Genomic DNA, 22366 nt, shown 5'->3' with positions numbered 1-22366 from the left:
TGAAACATCAACAGGGAATGGGTCCCAAGCACAGAAAGCTCTCCTGGATGAGATCAAAAGGAACTTTGAAAACCTATTGAGAGAGATAGAAGACAAAATGAATAATTCTCAAAACCAAAGTGGCAGAATTAGAAAAACATTATAATGAAGAAAACATCTCTCTAAAAGGAAAAATGTATGCTATGGAAAAGGAGCTCCAAAAATTAACCAAGGAAAATGATTTGCTAAAAACTAGAATCAACCAAATTGAAACAAATAACTCTATGAGGAACCAAGAATTAGTCAAACAAAACAACAAGAATGAAAAATTAGAAAAAGAGGTAAAATACCTCAAAGAAAAAATAACTGACCTGGAAAACAGATCCAGGAGAGATAATCTGAGAATCATAGGCCTACCAGAAAATCATGATGAAAAAATGAGCCTGGGCAACATTCTCCAAGAGCTCATTAATGAAAACTGCTCTGAGATACTAGAACCTGAGGGTAAAATAAAAATCGAGAGAATCAACCAGACACCTGCTGAAACAGATCTCAAATTGAAAAGTCCTCAAAATGTTGTGTCCAAACTCCAGAACTACTGGATAAAAGAGAAAATACTTCAAGCGGCCAGAAAGAAACAATTCAAATATCGAGGGTCCACAGTGAGTCTGCACAGGATTTGGCAGACTCTACCTTGAAAGATAGGAGTCAGTGGAATACAATTTTCTGGAAGACAAAAGAGCTCAGATTACAACCAAGGATCACATACCCAGCAAGACTGAGCATATTCTTCCACGAAAAGAAATGGTCATTCAACGATATAACAGAGTTCCAGACCTTCCTGATAAAAAAAGCCAGAACTCAATGGAAAATTCAACCTCCAATTACAAGATGCAACAGTGACATAGAAAGGTAAACAAGGAAAACACACATACACCCTGCTATTTGATAAGAGCAAGCTGGTTATAGACAAGTAGAGGGTATGAGTATAAAATACACAAAATGATGATTAAAAAAATCTTATTAAGGGCTACAAAGGGACTGCAATGGAAGAAAGGGAATGAATGAAGTGGAAAAGGGCAAATTATGCCACACAAAGAGGCATAAAAACAGTACAGCAGAGGAAAAGAAGGGAGGGAGATGGGAATCATATGAGCTTTTCCCTCATTGGTTCTGATGCAAGGAGGGAATAACAACCAGTTAAGCATAGGACTCTATGGAGAAGAAACACAAAAAGTATCATTTTAGAGGGAAAGAGGGGAGGGAGAGGAGCTTCACATGAGATTTGTTCCTGTCACTCTTGGTGCGAAGAAATAACTTACTTCATTAAGTATAAAAATATCCTACAGGCAGTAGGAGGGGGAAAGAGCTATGAAGGGGGATGGGGTGGTTAGTAGGGAGGGAAGAAGTAAGGGGAAAGGGGAGAAAAAGGGAGGGGGGCTGATAAGGGAATACTGAGGGAGGCGGTGGTCAAAAGAAAAATTATTAAGGGGGGAAGGGAGAAAGGGGGGAAAATATGAACATTAATAGGGGTGGGAATAGGATGGAGGGAAAGAAACAGATAACAATCCTAACTGTAAATGTGAATGGAATGAACTCTTCCATAAAACAGAGATGGATAGCAGAATGGATTAGAAATCATAATTCTACAATATGCTGTTTACAAGAAACACATCTGAAACAGAGGGATATACACAGGGTAAAGATAAAAGGCTGGAGTAAAATATATCATGCCTCAGCTAAAGTAAAAAAAAAAAAAGCAGGCGTAGCAATGCTTATCTCAGATAAAGCCAAAGCAAAAATTGACCTAATTAAAAGAGATAAGGAAGGAAACTATATCCTCTTAAAAGGCACCATCAAGAATGAAGCAATATCATTACTTAACATATATGCACCAAGTGGTATAGCATCCAAATTCCTAGAGGAGAAGGTAAAGGAATTAGAGGAAGAAATAGATACCAAAACTATACTAGTGGGATACCTTAATCTCCCCCTCTCTGAAGTTGATAAATCTAACCTCAAAATAAACAAGAAAGAAGTTAAGGAGATGAACAGGATTTTAGAGAGGATAGGTATGATAGATCTCTGGAGAAAACTGAATAGGGATAAAAAGGAATATACTTTCTTCTCAGAGGTTCATGGCACATACTCAAAAATTGACCATGTTCTAGAGCATAAAAACCTCATAATTCTATGCAGTAAGGCAGAAATATTAAATGCATCCTTCTCAGATCATGATGCAATAAAAATTATATGCAATAAAGGGCCATGGAAAGACAGACTAAAAACTAATTGGAAATTAAACAATTTAATCCTAAAGAATGAGTGGGTCAAACAAGAAATTATAGAAACAATCAGTAATTTCACTTTACAGAATGATAATAATGAGACAACATACCAAAATTTGTGGGATGCATTAAAGGCAGTTCTTAGGGGAAGTTTTATATCCCTGAGTGCATACATGATTAAATTAGAGAAAAGGGAGCTCAACGAATTGGGCATGCAATTGAAAAACCTAGAAAAAGAACAAATTCAAAATCCCCAATTAAATACTAAATTAGAAATATTGAAAACCAAAGGAGAGATTAATAAAATTGAAATTAAGAAAACTATTGAATTAATAAATAAAACTAAGAGCTGGTTTTATGAAAAAAAAAAAAACAAAATTGATAGATACAATATTCATCCATTTCCCTAAGATTGTCAAATTTATGTGCATACAATTGGGAAAAATAATTCCTAATTATTGTTTTGATTTCCTCTTCATTGGAGGTCGATTCACCCTTTTCATTTTTGATACTCATAATTTGGTTTTTTTCTTTCTTTTTTTATCATATTGACTAAGGGTCTATCAATTTTGTTGTTTTTTTCATAAAACCAGCTCAGTTTTATTTATTAATTCAAAAGGAATATACTTTCTTCTCAGAGGTTCATGGCACATACTCAAAAATTGACCATGTTCTAGGGCATAAAAACCTCACAATTCTATGCAGTAAGGCAGAAATATTAAATGCATCCTTCTCAGATCATGATGCAATAAAAATTATATGCAATAAAGGGCCATGGAAAGACAGACTAAAAACTAATTGGAAATTAAACAATTTAATCCTAAAGAATGAGTGGGTCAAACAAGAAATTATAGAAACAATCAGTAATTTCACTCAAGAGAAAGATAATAATGAGACAACATATCAAGGGAATTAATGAAAAGAAATGCTAGGGAAGGTGGACTAGCTATACCAGATTTCAATCTGTATTATAAAGCATAAGTCATCAAAACTACTTGGTACTGGCTGAGGAATAGAGGAGTGGATCAATGGAATAGATTAGGCACACAAGATTCAGAAGTCAATGACTATAGTAATCTATTTTTTGATAAACCCCAAGACCCTACTTTTGGGAATAAGAACTCCTCTTTGACAAAAACTGCTGGGAAAACTGGAATATAGTACGGCAGAAACTGGGCATAGACCATAATCTAACACCATATACCAAAATCAAGTCTAAATGGGTGCATGATCTAGGTATAAAGGTTGATACTGTAAGCAGTCTTAGAAAACAAGAAATAGTTTACCTGTCAGATTTGTGGAGAGGGAAAGACTTTATGACTAAACAAGAATTAGAGAACATTATAAAATATAAAATGGATAATTTTGACTACATAAAATTGAAAAGCTTCTGTACAAACAAAGCCAATGTAACCAAGATTAAGATGGAGGTAGGAAATTGAGAAAGAATCTTTACAACCTATGTCTCTGACAAAGGACTCATTTCTAAAATATACAGAGAATTGAGTCAAACTTATAAGAATACAAGTCATTCCCCAATTGATAAATGGCCAAAGGATATGAACAGGCAGTTTTCAGAGAAAGAATTTAAAGATATCTATAAGCACATGAAGAAATGCTCTCAATCACTATTGATTAGAGAAATGCAAATCAAAACAACTCTGAGGTACCACATCTCACCAGTCAGATTGGCTAAGATGACAAAACAGGAAAATGACAAATGCTGGAGAGGATGTGGGCAAATTGGAACACTAATGCATTGCTCGTGAAGTTGTGAACTGCCTTTCTGGAGAGCAATCTGGAATTATTCCCAAAGGGCTATAAATACTTTCATATCCTTTGACCCAGCAATACCACTCCTAGGGTTATATCCCAAAGAGATAATAGAAGTGGGAGGAAGACCCATACATGTACAAAAATGTTTACAGCAGCTCTTTTTGTGGTGGCAAAGAATTGGAAATTAAGGGGGTGCTCATCAATTGGGGAATGGCTGAACAAGTTCTGGTATATGCATGTTATGGAATACTATTGTGCTATAAGAAACGAGGAGCATACCTAGAGAGGCTTATACGAACTGATGCTGAGTGAGAAGAGTAGAACCAGGAGAAATTTGTACACAATTACAGACACAATGTATGTGTGATGACCAACTTTGATAGACTGGACTCTTTTCAGCAATGCAGTGATATAAGACAATCCCAAAAGACTCATGATGGAGAGAAATGTGTGTATCCAGAGAAAGAACTAGAAAGAACTGAGTTTATATCGAGATGGAAGCAAAATACCTGATCTTTTTCCTTTTCTTGTTTGGTTTTATGTCCTCTTTACCATTTTTCATTCCATCTGATACAATCCATCTGTATAACCTGACTAATGTATAATGTGAAAGTATTTACAGATCCAATACTTGACTATATGCTGCCATGGCGGGGAGGGGAGGGAGGGGGACAAAATGTGAAACTCAAGGAATTGTGGAATTGAATCCTGTAAACTAAAAGGAAACAAACAAATTAATTAAAAAATAATAATAATTTAAAAAAGAAAAGCAATGGAGAAGAATGGAAAAAAAGAAAGAAAGAAAGACATCTAGCCTGTAAATCCGGAGATATCTTGCCTGGTTTCAGTAATCAACATTGATATTCCTTTAGGCACAGCACCCACAGGTAAGAGTATGATACCCTATGTGAACAGACAGAGAAGAGGGAAGGAAAGGAGGAATGGAGACAAGGAGGAAGGGAGGAAGAAAGGAAGGAAGGAAGGAAGGGAGGAAGGAAGGAAGGAAGGAAGGAAGGAAGGAAGGAAGGAAGGAAGGAAGGAAGGAAGGAAGGAAGGAAGGAAGGGAGGGAGGGAGGGAGGGAGGGAGGAAGGGAAGAAGGGAGGAAGGGAAGGAGGAAGGAGCTGCATTGCCCAACTGGAACTGGCCAGTTGGGTCCCCAGAGGGTCAACTACTATTACTCACAGTTTATTGTTTGTCTCCAAGCTCAAAGAGGACAGTGACATCAGGAAGTTGGTGCCATGACTTGAAAGTGAATTGGATATAAATGAGGGAGGGCTGTACAAAGTCACCAGCCTTACTCTTTCCTCTGGGGCCATCTGGGTCTAGTGGCAAGGTATAGATCGATATGACTAGAGATGGCCCCCTGCCAATATGATAAAAATTACCATACTACCAAAGTTATAGTTTGAAATGTTCTAACTGATTAAAATATGAAAAGGAAACTTTACAGAACTTATTAATATTATTAAAAATAGAATATCAAGGCAAATAATGAAGAAGAAAAGGTAGGAATGAAGAAGGAATAGCATTCAGGCCTCAAAACATAAAGTAGTATATCAAAACTCCTTAGTATTTGGTTTAAAAATAGAGAAGTAGATAAATGGAACAGACTAGATAAGGGAAAATCAGAAACAACAGAACTCAGTTACTCAATTGGGTTTAATAAATTTGGAAGCAATTTCCTTAGTATATAATTGTCACTTGGCAGAAATTAGTCTGCAAATCTTATACCTTATCCCACAATAAATTAAAAATGGATATGTGTCTTGAACAACAAAGATTATAAAGAAATTAGAAGAGCAGATAAGATACCTTTCCCAGGGCAAAACAGCAAACTTCTTTCAGGTGCAGTCTCCTCATCTGTAAAATAGCATCTACCTCACAGATAGATCAAATGAGATAACATATATACAATGCTTTGTCCTTAACACACTATATAAATATTATTATTCTGAATAATAATAATAACCAAAAAGGAATCGAATTTTGTGCACAAACAAAATTAATGTATATACAATCAGAAGGAAGTAGTTGAATAGAAAAAAGATTTTGTATCAAGATTCTTAGATAAGTTTCATATCTGATATAATGAAAATATATATATGTATAAAACTAAAAGCCAATAGAGACTTATCTAAACAAACAGTACTAAAAAGAATTGCAAACTGTTAACAACCAAATGAAAGAATTCTCCAAAACACTAATAATAAGAGAAATGCAAATGGCATTTTAACAATTGTCATTCTTCTTGACCCTTGCAGCCTTTAACACTGTTGATCATTCACTACTCCTAAAGATTCTTCTCTATAGGTTTTTATGACATCATTCTCTCCTGCTTTTCCTCTTCCCTATATATTTCCTCCTATATTCTTCCATCTCCTTTGCTGGATTCTTTTCCAGACCATGCTCTTTAACTTGCAGGTTTCCTTCACGGTTTTGTCATGGGTCTTCTTTTCTATATACTATTTAACTTGGTGATCTTATCAGCTCCTATGGAATAATTACTATCTCTATACTGATGATTCTAAAATCTACCTATTCTTCCCCAAACTCTCTTTTGACTTCCAATCTCATATCTCCTGTTTCCTTTGACAAGAAAATGACAGGAAACCAAATGAGCTTGTTTAGCTGACTTTTCTCTGACATTGCTAGAATAAAAATGAAATTGCTTAGAGAAGTTTCTCCCCACTCTAATCCATCCTCTATTCAACCATTAAAGTGATTTTTCTAAAGCACAGGTTGGATCTTGTCATCCCCATACTCAATAAATGCAAGTGACTTCCTATCATCCCCAGAATCAAATGCAATATGCTCTGGCCCTTCATAACCCAGGCCCCTTCTACCCTTTGAGTCTTATTACATTTTACTCCCCAACACATACTATTCAATTCAGTGACACGTGGCATTCCATGAACAAGACATTTCATCTCTTAGCTCTGGGCATTTTCTCTGGCTGTCTCTCATTTCTAGAATACTTTCCCTCCTTGGCTCTATTGACTTCCTTTAAATTCCAACTAAAATTTCACCTTCTACAAGAAGCAACCATTCTTACTTCCAGTGCTTTCTTTCCATTGACTATCTCCTATTTATCCTTTACCAAGGGATTCCACTACTAAGCATATACCCCATGAATAACAAAAATAATAAATGATTAAAAAATAAAGCCCCTATATGCAACAAATGTTTATAGTAGCACTTACATGGTAGCAAAGAACTAGAAACAAAGTAGATGCTCATAAATCATGAAATGTCAAGACAAATTTTGGTGTGTGAATGGGATGGAATATTACTGTGCTATAAAAAAATGACAACTTTGATGACTCCAGGAAGCATAGGAAGACCTGTAAAGTAATGCAAAGTTAAATAAGTAGAGCCAAGGAAATCTATACAGTGACTACAAATGAACAACCACCATAAAATGCATGTTGGAAATGAATTTACTGATTTATAAAGGATAAGTTTAATCCCAAAGAAGGCACAGAAGACACTTCCTATGATTCTCTTGCAGAGGTGAGAGGTGTGTGAGTATATAACATTAATCGTATTTTCAAAGTTTTTCAGTATATTGATTGCTTTTGCTGATTTTCCTATACTTCCCTTTTAAAAAATTCTTTGTCATATGTAATGGCTGTGAGGGGGACAGGGGAAGGGGAATTTAGTCAATGGAACAGGAGAGGGAGGGTTACAAGGGCAAATTTAGGCAGTATAAAACCATATAAAAATTATTTTAAAATAAAGTTATTTCATTAATAAGAATGTTAAAATTAATTTAAAGAAAAATAAAATAAAACTAATTAAGGCTACTACCATGAGGATACCAGCAGGGGCTCATGATGGATAGTACTAGAAACTCCAGCCCTTTGAAGTTGCCCTGAATCCTGTGGGTAAGAGTGGTCAGCTGCTCTCTTGGGAATCAACCAATGTGAATAGAGGTTGAGAATTAACCCATTCAGGTGCCACATTTAGATTTGAACCTTTAGAGAGGATTCCTTATTACAGGAGGGTCTGTTGTGTTAGGCAACAATCAGCACGCATTTATTATACACCAACTATGTGCTAGGCCTTATGCTAAGTGGTGGGGATGCAAAGACAAAAGTGAAACAGTTCCACCCCTTAAGTAATTTACTCACACACACATACACACACATTCATATGTATGACTCCCCCACATGCATGAAGAAGGCAACATACACATATACAAGTATGTACAAAATATTCGATAGCTAATAGCAATAAAATATCTAGCATTTATATAGAACTTTAAGGTTTGCAAAATGCTTTACATTATGTTATCTCACTTGATCTTCACAATAACCTCTGAGGTTGGTGTTACTGTTATGCCCATTTTACAGATAAGGAAACAGGCTATGAGATGATGCTCAGAGTCATACAACTAGTAGTGTTTTGAGGCAGGTTTGAAATCACATCTCCCTGACTCTAAGTCCAACACTTTATACAAAATGAATATGTGATAGGTTTGTGAATTAAAGTGCTAGCAGTAGGAGGTTCTGGACAATAAGTTATGTCCTATATACATTTTAGTTTGGTTTCATTTTCAAAGTATTAGATTCATAGTAAGGTTTAAATGAGAAAAGACTAGGTAAAAATAAATGTAGAAACTGTAGGTATATGAAATGGTGACAATAATGTTAACACAGTATCTCTAACTCACTTTGGCATGACATAGAAAATATTTTATGCATTTCCAAGACTCTTATTTGTTCTTGAGCATAACAATAGAGGTTGGACTCAAAATGGAGTCTAGAGCCTATAAGTTAAATTTGGGGTGTAGTCATTTGGACGACAAATCTCACAAGTGAGACCCAAAAGATGAAAACTGTAATCCTGAAATGTTTAACAACGACAACAACAAAAAGTACAAAATGTTAATTTCTAGTTTTCTAAATCATTCTGTGACCTGTAGGGATTAATTTCTATTTGAGTTTGATACCACCAACATAGAATTTTAGTCATTCAAAAAATAAAAAGCTTTCCTTTCCCACCCCATCATGCAAAATATAATTTTAAATTTTATTATGTTTCACAAAGAAAGAACATCAAAAATATGTTTAATAAAATCTGAACCCAGCTGTTCTAGAGTTGTTTGTTAGTTTGTTGCTGGAGGGGGCACAGGTGGAAGGGGTAAAGAGAAGGAAGGAATTAAAATACTCCTGAAACTCCAAATATAAAGTAGGACTTGCCTCATAACTGTCCAGAAAATTAATCTTTATCCCCATATCCCATAGCTGTTTTTCCAAGAAAAGAAGATTAGAAAGATTTTTAAAACTCATGGGGGAAGAAAAGGTTTAAATTTCATTACTGTCCAGGATATACAAAATAGGCCTTAATAAAAAATCATTATGGGGAATATCAATTAAGTAAATGAAAAATGTAAAGTCTAACTAGAGCCAGATGGAACAAGACAGGAAGCCTTGATAAGATAAATATGCTGAGAAGGTGAAATGAAGGATGATATATTATTTATGAGAAAAATACTTTAATAATTTAATATTTCAAGTATTATTTTGTCAGTAAGGCTAATTACCTCAACAGCACTTTTACAGTTTAGTAGATAGATTTTCCTAAAATTTTACTTTTGACAGTTAATAAATATTTATTAAAGGGGCGGCTAGGTGGCGCAGTGAATGGAGCACTGGACCTGGAGTCAGGAGGACCTGAGTTCAAATCTGGCCTCAGACACTTGACACACTTACTAGCTGTGTGACTCTGGGCAAGTCACTTAACCCCAATTGCCCTCCAAAAACCAATAAATACATAAATATTTATTGACTACTATGTGGCAGGCACTGGGAGGTATACAGATGTAGATACGTACATATTATATACACACATGCATTTTTATGTGTGAGTGTATATATATACATATACATATATACAAACACAAGCACTGGGAGATATGTGTGTGTGTGTGTGTGTGTGTGTGTGTGTGTGTGTCAGGCAGAGGTAGGGAACATCATCGTCAGTATTCAAGTCCTTTCGAGATTCTGGGCAGAGCTTGCTCTGTACTTGTACATCCATCAAGCACTGAGGGTCACCTCCTCATCTTGATGCCAGGTTGGAGAAAGATTTTTAAGGGGAGGAAGTTCTTTTCTTCATTCAAACAACCAAACCGTACCACCTATTATCTGGATTATTGCAGTAGCCTTCTAAGTGTTGTTCCCTCTGCCTTGAGTTCCTCCTTACTCCCATTCATTTTCCACTTAACTAACAAGTCTCTATAAGGTATGGGTCTAATCTTATCTCAACACCTCTGCCAACCTCACCCCCATGAACTACAGTGGCTCCCTAAGACCTCTAGGATCAAATATATAGTCATCTGTCAGACACTAAAATTTTATAAACACACTCTTTTCCTTCCTTTCCAGTCTCCAACTCAATCCCTTGCATGTACTCTATGATCAAGCTACCTTGCTGGACTTGCAGTTCCTCAAACATGACACAGCTTTGCCCAGTTTGGTGACTTTGTACTGTGATTGGAAGACTCTGCCCCTCACCTCCACCTCCATACTTCCCTAATTTTCAATATTCCTTTTTCATGTTGTCTTCCTCTATCAGAATGCTCTGAAGGCAGTCACTATCTATCCTAGTACTTAGCATAGTAACTAACTCACTCCCAACGTCCATTTTTTTTTTTTTAGCACATTTTATCTTGAATCCCAGATGTCACTTGTAGTCCTCTGGTTCCTGGAAACATCTTCTCTTGGACATTCTGGAATAGAATTCAAAGGGCAGCTCTGAAGGAGGCTCCTCCTAGACGATCTGCTTCTCTGGTTACAAGTCATTCCAGATTCTTAGGAAATTTTGCTAAAATATTCCAGTAACAAGACTTTCTTTCCTTTCTTTCCCTTTCTACCCTTTACAATTATTATGTGTTGTCTTCCTCCATTAGAATATCAGAATATACTTTCTTTTTGTTTCTTTGTATTCCTGGAACTCAACATAGTGCTTGGCACAAAGTGAGTACTTAAATGCTTGTTGGCTTGAATTGATGAGATTAGCATGAACCGCAGCCTGGGAAGAAGACCATATGGAGAATGAAGAATTCTGAATGTATCATTAAACTCAGGTTGAGTACTAAGGTAAGGTAAGGTACTTAATAAGCACTCTACTCATATAAGGGAGTTGAACTAAATGATCTGCAATGATCCTATTCTAATATTCCTTTATCATACATAAAAGAGAGTTTGTCTGCATTTCTCAGAGGATATCTACATCTCCTATATATCTTCGATATCTAGTACAATGTCCTATAATAGTAGTTTATGAATTTATTTAGTTAACAAGCTACTCCCTTCATCAAGGATAGTGGAACCATTACACCTGGTCTCTTAAAATCAGTCTCCACTGTGTGCAGGTAGAAGTGGCACTAAAGGAATTTAAAAAAAAATAGGAAGACCAGCTGGAATAGAAAAGCTATACAAAAAATATTGGAATCAACATAATACATATTGGAATTAACACACTCACACTCTGCAACTCTGAATTCATCCAACCCTCCTGGAAAGCAATTTTAAATTATATTAAGAAACTGACTAACACACGTGCACTCTTTTATGGAGAGATTCACTTGCTGAGTATATTCTTCACCAAAGAGGTCACAGAAAGAAAAAGCCCAATACTGTAAATCACAAAATATTTAGCCCCTTTTGTCTTATCTAAGATTCAGAAATAAGTAGATGCCCATTAATTGTTGAATTGCTACACAAATTGTGGGATTTGAATGTGAGTGATGTCTATGAGGACTACAGAAAAGCATATATCTGCCTATATGAACTGATGACAAGTAAAGTTAGTAGAACCAGGAAAACAATATTATTGTTGTTGTTCAATTGTTTCAGTCATGTCCAACTCTTCATGATCCCATTTGGAAATTTCTTGGCAAAGATGCTGGAATGATTTGCCATTTCCTTCTCCAGCTCATTTTACAGATGAGAAAACTGGCAAACAAGGTTAAATGACTTGACCAGGGTAACACAGGTAGTAAGTGTTAGAGGCCAAGTTTGAATTCAGGTCTTCCTGACCTCAGGCCTGGTACTGTAAACATTAGACCCAGTGGCTAAAACAATGTGAATTGGAAGAATAGCAGTGACAAATCAAAATTGAGCCCTTTGCAATTATACTGATCAACCTTGATGTCACAGAATTATTTATTTTGTCACAAAAAATTACTCACCTGCTGGCAAATTAAGTAGGTATATGCTGGAAAATAAAGATGATATAAAAACAAAAGGTATCAAAATATTTCAAAGATATTTTGCAATATATTTTGTCTATGTGCTGTCCTCCTTGCAGTTCCATCCCTAAGTACTGTCCTCCGACAAGGTGGCACCTGTGCATACTCTAAGATTATACAAGATTGTTTGACAATGAGTTTGTTCAGCAAGCCCCAATTATTACTATCAAGAAAGACGTAAAACAGGGAGACATGTTTGCCAAAGGTGTTTATCACTGTCATGAAAAGTGTCCACTGTACAGTCTAAACAGAAGTGATCTCTTCCAGGTGTTCCTGTTTACAGATGATATTTTATTCAATGCATCAGACCCCAGAATATTAAAAAGATTGTCAAAGGAAACTAGTGGCCAGAAGGCTACTACTGATATTTCTTTTTTGGCCATGACAACATGCAAAATAATCTGCTAAGGCACTGAAAAACAATGAATTGTATCAATCCAGGTAAAAGATGCTACAGTGATTTCACAGACCATTAAAAGCATTGAAACCATCACAAGCCATAATAGCAGTACAAGGAGGGGCTCTCCCCTTAAACTGCTCCAAACAGATCTAGGAAATTCACTGAACTAAATCCTGATGGGAAAATTAAAGAAAAAGTGACATTGTTTCAGCCCAGGTCTGCATAGGGAAACAGAGAGGTCTACAGATAACTAGAAGTTGTGAAACAGAGTAAAGAGTCCTAGAAGCATACTGATACTCAGACTGATACTGGGTTACTAGGATGGAGACAGGTGTGAACTGGAAGTTTCATTGCCCATTCAGATCTAGGAAGGACTGAGAAAGAGATCTTTGCTCTCACCTTACCTTCTCCCCAACCCTCTCCCCCAGCAGTCTTAGGCTCTAGTTGTACTACCCCCCCCCTTGATTTTGTGAACATCCCCCATCTCTTCCTCTCATAGGAGAGCTGCCTAGGAAACCTGCCCAAACCCAACAAAGCCTGCCTAAGCAGCAAACCTGCCAAGTAAACCAGCCCAAACCTGCTACCTGAATCTCATAGCCCACCCTCATCCCCCCCAGCCCCCCCTCCTCCCTCCCCCCCCCCTTCTGTTCAGTTCTCAAAATAGATTTGGGAACTTTCCAGTTGGGCAACAAACTGACCTCTGGGCAACAATTGTTAAGCAATGCTATCCTTTGGCTTCTGTATTTTTCCTGCTTGCTCCCCTTGGTAACATTTATGTTGTGGCTTTTGTCTATATAAACCCTGAGATGTATATGATCAGGGCTGCCTGATTTGGGTACAGGATCCCTGGCAGTCCCTGGGTTAATTATGCTCCACAATTGAAACTTCATTTAAAATGATTAATGGTCTCACTCACTGTCATTTCATGTTACAAGGCAATACACTTACAGAAGAATAAGTTCAGAAGCAAACAGTATTGATATGGCTCAGATTCTGGGATCCGAACAGGGTAACAGTTCAAACCTCTAATTTAATCTAAAGTCTTCATCATAATAGTTAAGGCAGAAAAACCAAAGAGGAGCCTACAGTTCTTTCACTCTAAATCAGCATAGCTTCCCAGCTGAACAGTAGAGGCAGAGTCCAGTAACAGTCTCATGGTACTCACACCCAAACTCAGGCCACAAATATGTGGAGCTCAGACCAGGGAATAGGTGGGGTACAAATCAGACTTTGCCCTCAATCAGACCATTTTTGGAAGCTGAAAGCTTATAAGTCCCCAGCATGAGCTCTCTGACATACTGAGATAACATAAGACTCAATACCCCAAGAAAACACCAATTGGATCAGCACAAATATTCCCCCCAGATGTACACAAGAGCCTGGTCCTAACATCAAGTCAGAAGTCAAAAAATAGGTTGGAAGAATGAGCATACAAACAAAAAAAGAATCTTAGTATAAAAAGTTATTATGGTAACAAGTAAGCTAAAGACACAAACCCAGAAAAAAAGAGCAACTCCAAAACATCCACAAGCAAAACCTCAGAAGAAAACACAGATTGGGCACAAATTAAACTCAACTAAAGAGAAGAAGAAAGAGTTTAATAGGATAACAGTATATTAGTAAAAATATATTATAACAACATACAATGTATTAATAATAAAGGTTAAATAATGTTTTTGTCAATAAAATGACAGTAGTAGAGGAAAAAATTAAGTTATAAAGAAAAAAGTTGGAAAGAGAATTAACCATTTGGCAGAATAGGTATAGAACTTCTCATAAGCAGCAAACTACCTGAAAATAAAAATGGATCAAAAAGAAGTAAATAACTTCATAAGACAATAAAACTATTACATCATCAAGAGACTTTAAAAATAGCAAAGGAGCTAGGATTACAATCAAGAATCACCTACTCAGGGGCCGCTAGGTGGCGCAGTGAGTAAGAGTGCTGGCCCTGGAGTCGGGAGAACCCGGGATCGGTTCTGGCCTCAGATACTTAACATCCACACAAAAAAAAACTGGCCATGTAACCTTGGGCAAGTTGCTTAACCCCAATTGCTTAAAAAAAAAAAGAATCACCTACTCAGTAAAATCAGTCTCAGTCTCTCCATCAAGGGGGAAAATGGATATTGAATGAAATAGAGAACCTTCTAGCATTCTTGATTAAAAGACTAGAGTTGAATAGAAAATTTGACTTTAGAATACAAGAGTCAAGAGAAGCATAAAAAGGTTAACAGGAAAAGGAACTCATAAGGGACTTAAAGGTTAAACTGTTTACATTCCTACATGGCAAGATGATACTTGTAACTCATAGGAACTTTCTTGTTATTAGGGCAGTTAGAAGGAGTATATACAGATAGACGGTATAGGTGTGAGTTGAATATGAAAGTATGTTATGTAAAAAATAAAATTAAGGGGTGAGAAAGAGCAATGCGCTGGGAGAAAGGGAAAGGGAGAGGTAGAATGGATAAATTATTTCACATAAAAGAGGCAGTGGAGGTTAAGATGGGTGAAGTAGAGGCAGAGGGGAGTGTGTGAAACTTACTCATTGGAATTGGCTCAAAGAGGGAATAATATACACACTCAATTAGGTACAGAAAGCTATCTTACCCTACAGGAAAGTAGGAGGGGAAGGGGATAAGAAAAGGCAGGTAGTGATGATAGAAAGGAGGGTGGATTGGGGGAGGTGGTAGTCAGAAGCAAAACACTTTTGAGGAGGAATAAGGTGAAAGGAGAGAGAGAATAGAACAAATGGGGGGGATAGAATGGAGAAAAATGGAGTTAACAATCATAACTATGAAAAAAAATTTCCCCAATGAAAGTCTCATTTCTCCAATATATAGAGAACTAAATAAAATTTATAAAAATAAGAACCATTCCCCAATTGATCAAAAGATATGAACAGTGGGTTTTCAGATGAAGTCATCAAAGCTATCTATAGCCATATGAAAAAATGCTCTAAATCACTATTGATTGAAGAAATGCAAATTAAAATAATTCTAAAATACTGTCACACACCTATTAGATTGGCTAATAGGACAGTAAAAGGGAAATGACAAATGTTGGAGGCGATGTGGGAAAATTGAGACATTAATGCACTGCTGGAGTTGTGAACTGATTCAACTATTCTGTAGAGCAATTTGGAACTATGCCGAAATGTATATAAAGTTATGCATACCCTTTGACCTAGGGATATCACTACTAGGTCTGTATCCTGAAAGAGACAAAAGCAAAAAAAAAAAAAAAAAAGGACTTACATGTACAAAAATATTTATAACAGTTCTTTTCTGGTGGCAAAGAATTGGAAATTGAGGGGATGCCCACCAGTTGGGGAATGACTGAACAAGTTGTGCTTTATGATTATGATGGAATACTATTGTGTTATAAGAAATAATGAACTAGATGCTCTCAGAAAAACCTGGGAAGACTTAAATGAACTGAAGCAAGGTAAAATGAAAAAAAAAAAAAAACAAGAACACTGTACACAGTGATAGCAGTACTGTAAGAAAGACTTACATATTCTCAGAAATATAATGATCCAAGACAATTCTGAAGGACTTATGATGAAAAATGCTATCCATCCCTAGAGAAATAGCTGATGGTGTCAGAATACAGATTGAAGCATATTTTTTTACTTTATTTTTCTTGGGGGTTTTTTCTGGTCTGTGTTTTTTTTTTTTACAATATGACTAATATGAAAATATATTTTACATGACTACACATATATAACCTATATCAAATTGCTTGCCTTCTCAATGAGGAGGGTCAGGAGGAAGGAAAGGAGAGAACAGGGAACTCATAATTTTAAAAACAGATGTTAAAATTGTTTTTACATGTAGTTGGGGGAAAGTAAACAAATAAGTAAATATTTTTTTAAAAAAAGAAAACCTCTGAGATTTCTTGGAAACAGAAGGAAAAATAGAAGTTAAAGGAATCCACTGGTCATGTCCTGAACAAGACTCCCAAAAGAAAACTCCTAGGGGCATTAGAGCCAAAATACTGAGCTTCCAAGTCAAAGAAAATACTGTAAGTAATGAGAAAGAAAAAAATTCAAATATTCAGGAATCACAATTAGAATCATATTTTTATAATGGAGCAGAGAGCATGGAACATGATATTCCAAAAAGCAAAGCATGTAGGCTTAAGCCAAGAATAACTTATTCAGAAAAACAACGTTATTAGACTACATGAATTTTTAATGAAGTGAAGGATTTCCAAGCATTCCTGATCAAAAGACTAGTGCTATATAGAAACTTTGAGAAACATGAAAAGATAAATATAAACAAACAATTTAAAAAGCATATATATACACATATATAAAACAATAATAGAACAATTTTACATATATATTTATTTGTGTCTAATGGTAGCCATCTCTAAGGGGGGGAAGAAAGAAAAAAGGGGGAGGAAATTTACAGAACTTTGTTGTGTATTTAAAAGGAATAACTAGATGTACATAGTAAATTTGCAGTTTCATGTGCAATCATCTTTTTTATTGTACTGTGTTATGGAAATGCTTATTTTATTCCATAAATTAAAAAAAAACCAATGATAAAAGACTAAACAATGATAAATTGCTTCCATTCTCATATGGGAATACATATATAAAATATTTCTTCTCTGAACACTATCAACATCAGGTATCATATAGAAAATCTAACAGAAGGCTGGGAGTGGTTCTGTTATATCTTAATAATCTTAAAAAGAAGTATGGGGGGGGGGGATTGGTGGTGCAAGGTGGCACAGTGAGTAAAGCGCTGGCCCCAGAGTCAGGAGGACCCAAGTTCGGCTCCAGCCTTAGACACTTAACACCCGCACACACACAAAAAAAACTGGCTGTGTAACCTTGGCCAAGTTACCTAACCCCAATTGCTTTAATAAAAAAAAAGAATGGGAAGGGATGGGGAGAGGAATACACTGGGGTTAGGGGAAGGAAAAATATTAGGGGAAAGTATTTCATATAATCAGGGTGTGCAAGCAGACATCTATACAAACAAAGAGGAGAGGGTGCAGGGAGCAGCTGACACCAACCTTGCTCTCATTAGAATTGGTCAAAGGAGGGAAGACCCCCCCCCCCCACACACACACACAGAGTTACATATAAAAATACATTATATTCAATAGAAAACAACAGGGAAATAAGAGGAAAATGGAGAAGGGGGAATTAGAGAGAGCATAGATTAAGGGAGAGATTAATTCTAAGCAAAACAAGTTCTAAGGATGTATGAAAATGTTTATAGTTCTTTTGGGGTAGCAAAGTATGGAGATTTGAGAGAGTGTTCATAAACTGGGGAATGGCTGAACAAATATGGTATATAAATATGATTGAATACTACTGTGCTGTAAAATATGGTGGAGAAGATTCCTGAAAAACCTGGAAACACTTATATGAATTGATGCAATGAAGTAAACAGAACCAAGAGAACAATTTATATAACATTTATGCAAATGCTGAAGACAAACAACTTTGAAACAATTCAGAACTCTGATTAGTGTAATGACCAAACATGATTTTGAAGGATTAACCTGAAAGAGTGGTAAAGGACTCAGTGCAGAATGAGACATATTAGATAGAGATAAGTAGAGATAGATACAGATTAGACAGACAGACAGACAGACAGACAGACAGACAGACAGATAGATAGATAGATAGATAGATAGATAGATAGACAGACAGATAGACATGGCTAATTTGGACATTTGCTTCACTAGACATGTTTGTAACAAGAGTTTTGTTTTTTATTCATTCTTGAGGGGAGAGGGAAGAAGAAAAGGTGATTTTTGCTGATTGAAAAAATATAATTAAAAAAAACATGTCCTACAAAACAAAACAAAAATACTATACTTCTCTCTGTGTGGTTATATTGAGGCAAGGGTGGATATCAAAAGAGCTATTATGAGAGAAAAAATACACCTTTTTTTAAGTTCTCATTTAAGTCAAGGAAATATCAATGACTTCCTCAGCAAATTATTTTGGTTGTCTTCATAATGAAAGGTACTTCTAAGTAAAAATTTTCCATTGCTTGGGACTTGCTTCAGTCCTCTATCTACTTAAAAACAGTCTTGATGATTTTTCTGGGTCTCTTTATATATGATGCTAAATAAAATGTTGTATAAGACAGAAGGAAAAGATGAATGCCAGACAATGTTACCATTTCTACCATGAGATAATTGCTTCAAGAATCTATGTCACTGAAATTGTATATAAACAATAAATTAACATCTGAGAATCTGAATTATGCAAACTATTCTTTCCATTAAAGTTTTGTCTTTAATTGTACTTAATTTTTTAAATTTAATCCTATTTTTTAAATGATATGATAGTAGAACTAAGCATGAAACATGGTGTATATGTGGTTTCTACTTTTCTATGAATCAAGATCTAGGTAGGACATTTTAATGACTGATATTCCAGGTAACTTCTTTAAAGTCATTGATTCTTTAAAATGTCAATGCAAAACTTGTCTATAATATACATTTTTCTCCCTTTAATCTTGTAATTATGCTGAAGTTGGGATAGTATAGCACAAACTAAATATTAACTGTTGGAAACATATATTTCCTAGAAATGGAAAAAGTCCAAAAGTATAACTAGCTGCTGAATCATTCTAGGTACTAAGGGTTAGGGTTAGGGTGAGAATCACATACAAATTTCCATTCTGTAGTTCAAGCCCTCCTTCAGTTACTGAAAAATGCTTAGCTGTACTATTATATCTGCATAGGAATTTCTATTCTATGTAGTAACTACATAAATAGAGTTTCCTTTGATTTAGTCCATTTCTGGAAAGGGCAAAAAGTGGATGTTGGAAAGGGCGAGCAAGATATTTCTTTTATCTCATAAATGAAACCTTTTGCTGATATTCTGCTGTGTTATGAAAGGACAAGATGAAAAGTACCATTTTCCTTTTTTTAGCTGGGACTTTGACATGCCAGATTTTTTTATTTTAGTCCTACATACATGCCTAACAGAGTAAACAAAAAAAAAATGTTTACTTGTTGGAGTGAGAACAGTACAACTTTACTTGTCAGGGAAGAAGAGGCTGCTGCTGCTGATTAAGGGGAGTAGTTGCTAAGATTGGTTAAGAAGGGAAACTAAGTCCCTTATTTAGTATGAAAACCAGTAAGTTCTGTGACTGAAGAAATTTTGCCCTTTGTGTTATGCAACTGATGCTTGTGTCTACAGGCTGGCAGATTTTTAGGATTGAGGAAATGTGATACCTTCCCTCTTATTCTCCATCTCCTTTAGCCCCAGTCATTATTCCTTCTTGATTCTTTAGCTCGCGGATTCAGTTCACAATAATTTCTCCTCCCTCCCATTTCATTCAAACCTGTAATAGTGACATCCAGTAAAAATTCCAAGGACCTGTACACGTAGGTTTGGGGAACAAGTGGGGAACTCGGCGATTGATTTTTCTTAATTTCTGTCAGTTTTCTAAGCCCAGGGTAAGAGAGACTTAGCAAAGGATCGTACGCAATTTGATATCCCCAGTAAACTCATTTTTCACACTACCGTTTGATTTTGGAAATCAAAACTAGCTAGTCAGGGTTGTATCGCATTTCAAGATCGCTAATGGTATCACCCCGACTCTTAAAAGCTGGGCAGGCAAGAGCCTGGGTATTCCCAGCACAGGGACCTCTGGAAAGTGAGCGAGCATTGACATTTTAGGCAGCTGTCGCTGCAGACTAGAATGAGTAGTTCTAGGCACACACGCAGGCAAAGCTTCATCAAGGTCACCCACTTTAACTTCTCTGACCCTGGGGGCACATACACCTTAAGAGAAAGAAAAACACAGAATTATATCTGCCAGGTCACCCACCGCCCAGACAAAAAATCCTTCCCTGCCAAATCCTTCCCTTCCTCCTCCGTGAAGGAAGATTGCTCCGTGGATAATTCTTAGGAGTTCTAAGACCTTTTCCTTCCATGTTACACACACTGCGAACTCTCTGTTCCACACACCTTCCCATATCCCATTCTGCGACCAGCTATCTGCCCCTGAGGGTCCGGGGGCGCTTTCTTCTCCGCTTCCACTTACCAAACCTGATTACTTGCTGGGAAGTCCTGGGGACGCACACGTCTAGCGAGCAAATGAAAGAGAAGAGTGCCCAGCAGATAAACTTGCTCCTGAGCCTGGAGCCGACAAGAAGTGTGATGTTCTCCATCTTTTTCTCTTCTTAATGTATCCCCAATGTTGCCCCTTCCTAGCGCTCAGAAACTGGTCCTTACTCCAACCGGATCCCTCCTCATTCTCCTAGGGGCTTTCCTTTACTGTGCCCTGCGATGAGCAGGAAAGAATAATCTCTTTATCACTCTCTTTCCTGTCTCCATAGCAGGAAAGAGAGTGATAAATATAGAATTGCAGGTGAGAAAGTGGCAGGAAGTTTCTGTTGTGTCCTGGAATTGTCACTTTTCTCTATGCCATCACTACCTCTTTCACCAGGAGCAGATTTAGAAGAATTGAAACTCTTTTTGAACGTGCTAGTAAGGAAATTTTGGTGGTGAACGTTATTGCCCTAAATAGCTGAAATGTCTCCGTCATTTGTTCTTTGGTTAAATGCAAAAGTGGGAAAGGTGGAGAGAGAAAGGGGATAAAACAGGGTAGAGAAGAGCAGAAAAAGCAAGCGAAAAGACCTAGTGTATGACTTTTGCAGAGGTTCTGAGCAGTTAAAAAGTAGGATTTCCAGTAGATTAAATGGGATTAGGGTTATCCTTATCACTCTCATTCCTTTTCCCTACCTCACCCTTTCTTTACTCTATGCTGTTCCTGCTCTCAAAACACCCTCTACACTCACCGTGTATGATGAAAATCTAATTAAATCTCTGTATCCTAATGATAAAAGCAAATCTGTTCGCAGTAGTCTCCAAAGTGGAGGCAGCTGATATAGAACAGGTCGAAAAGAACCTCTTTGAAAATGCCCCCAGTGCACCTCAAGAAAGTCTCAAAAACTTTTCACTTCTCGTTCTTTTCCCTACTTCCTCCTCTTTCTTTTTTCTCTTCTTCATTATCTCTCCCTCCTCCTCCTTTCCCTTCTTCCTCCTTCTTTCCCCTTTTCTTTTCTTCTCCTCCCTCTTCCTCATCCACTTTCCTTTCTCTTCTCTCCTTCCTCATCTTCCTTTCTCCCTCATGCTCTCCCTGTTCCTGCTGCTCCTCTTCCCTTTTTTTGAGAAGCTTTCTCTTTTTTTAAATTAAATTTATTTTTAGTTTTCAACATTAATTTCCACAAGTTTTTGAGTTACAATTTCTTCTCCCTGTCTTTCCTCTACCCCCACCCCAAAATAGCAAGCCTACTGACTACCTCTCCCCCCAATCTGTTCTCTCTTTCTTTTTGGTCTTTATTAAATTTGTTTACTTTTAGTTTACAAGATTTAGTTCCACAATCCCTTGAGTTTCAAATTTTCTCCCCCTCTCTTGAAAGGCTTTTTCTATTGCCAACAATATTACCAAGAATCCTGAGCTAGAGTTTAACTTCAACAAATATTCCCATAGCCTATTCTCTATCTTTCAGATAGAGAAAAGTTCACTTAAACAGGGAGTTCTGGCTGGCTTCTGGGGCTATTGCAGCTGTTGTGGCCTGTGCAGATATTCCTTGGTTTAGTCTCATCTGTCCATTTGCAGGGCTGGTGGTTTGAATTTTATATGTGTGTGTGTGTATATATTTGCATAAGTGAAGTT

The 22366-nt window shown here is 36.6% G+C and overlaps 1 protein-coding gene across 1 annotated transcript in view; it reads right to left on the bottom strand.

Annotated features, from left to right (window-relative positions):
* The window catches only part of GRIK1 (glutamate ionotropic receptor kainate type subunit 1), a 171631-nt gene extending 150776 nt beyond the window's left edge, over positions 1 to 20855 (bottom strand). Inside the window, exon 1 of the mRNA XM_069074843.1 lies at positions 20729 to 20855. Coding sequence (XP_068930944.1) covers positions 20729 to 20855 — 127 coding nt within the window. The remainder of the gene's footprint in view (positions 1 to 20728) is intronic.
* Positions 20856 to 22366: the final 1511 nt, after the last annotated feature.

The sequence above is a fragment of the Petaurus breviceps genome, unplaced genomic scaffold, assembly GCF_028583685.1.
Source record: "Petaurus breviceps papuanus isolate PSGF00001 unplaced genomic scaffold, PetGlider_PUasm1.0 90897, whole genome shotgun sequence".
In the NCBI taxonomy this organism is placed as follows: domain Eukaryota; kingdom Metazoa; phylum Chordata; class Mammalia; order Diprotodontia; family Petauridae; genus Petaurus; species Petaurus breviceps.
This window is presented reverse-complemented; position numbering and strand designations above follow the sequence as displayed.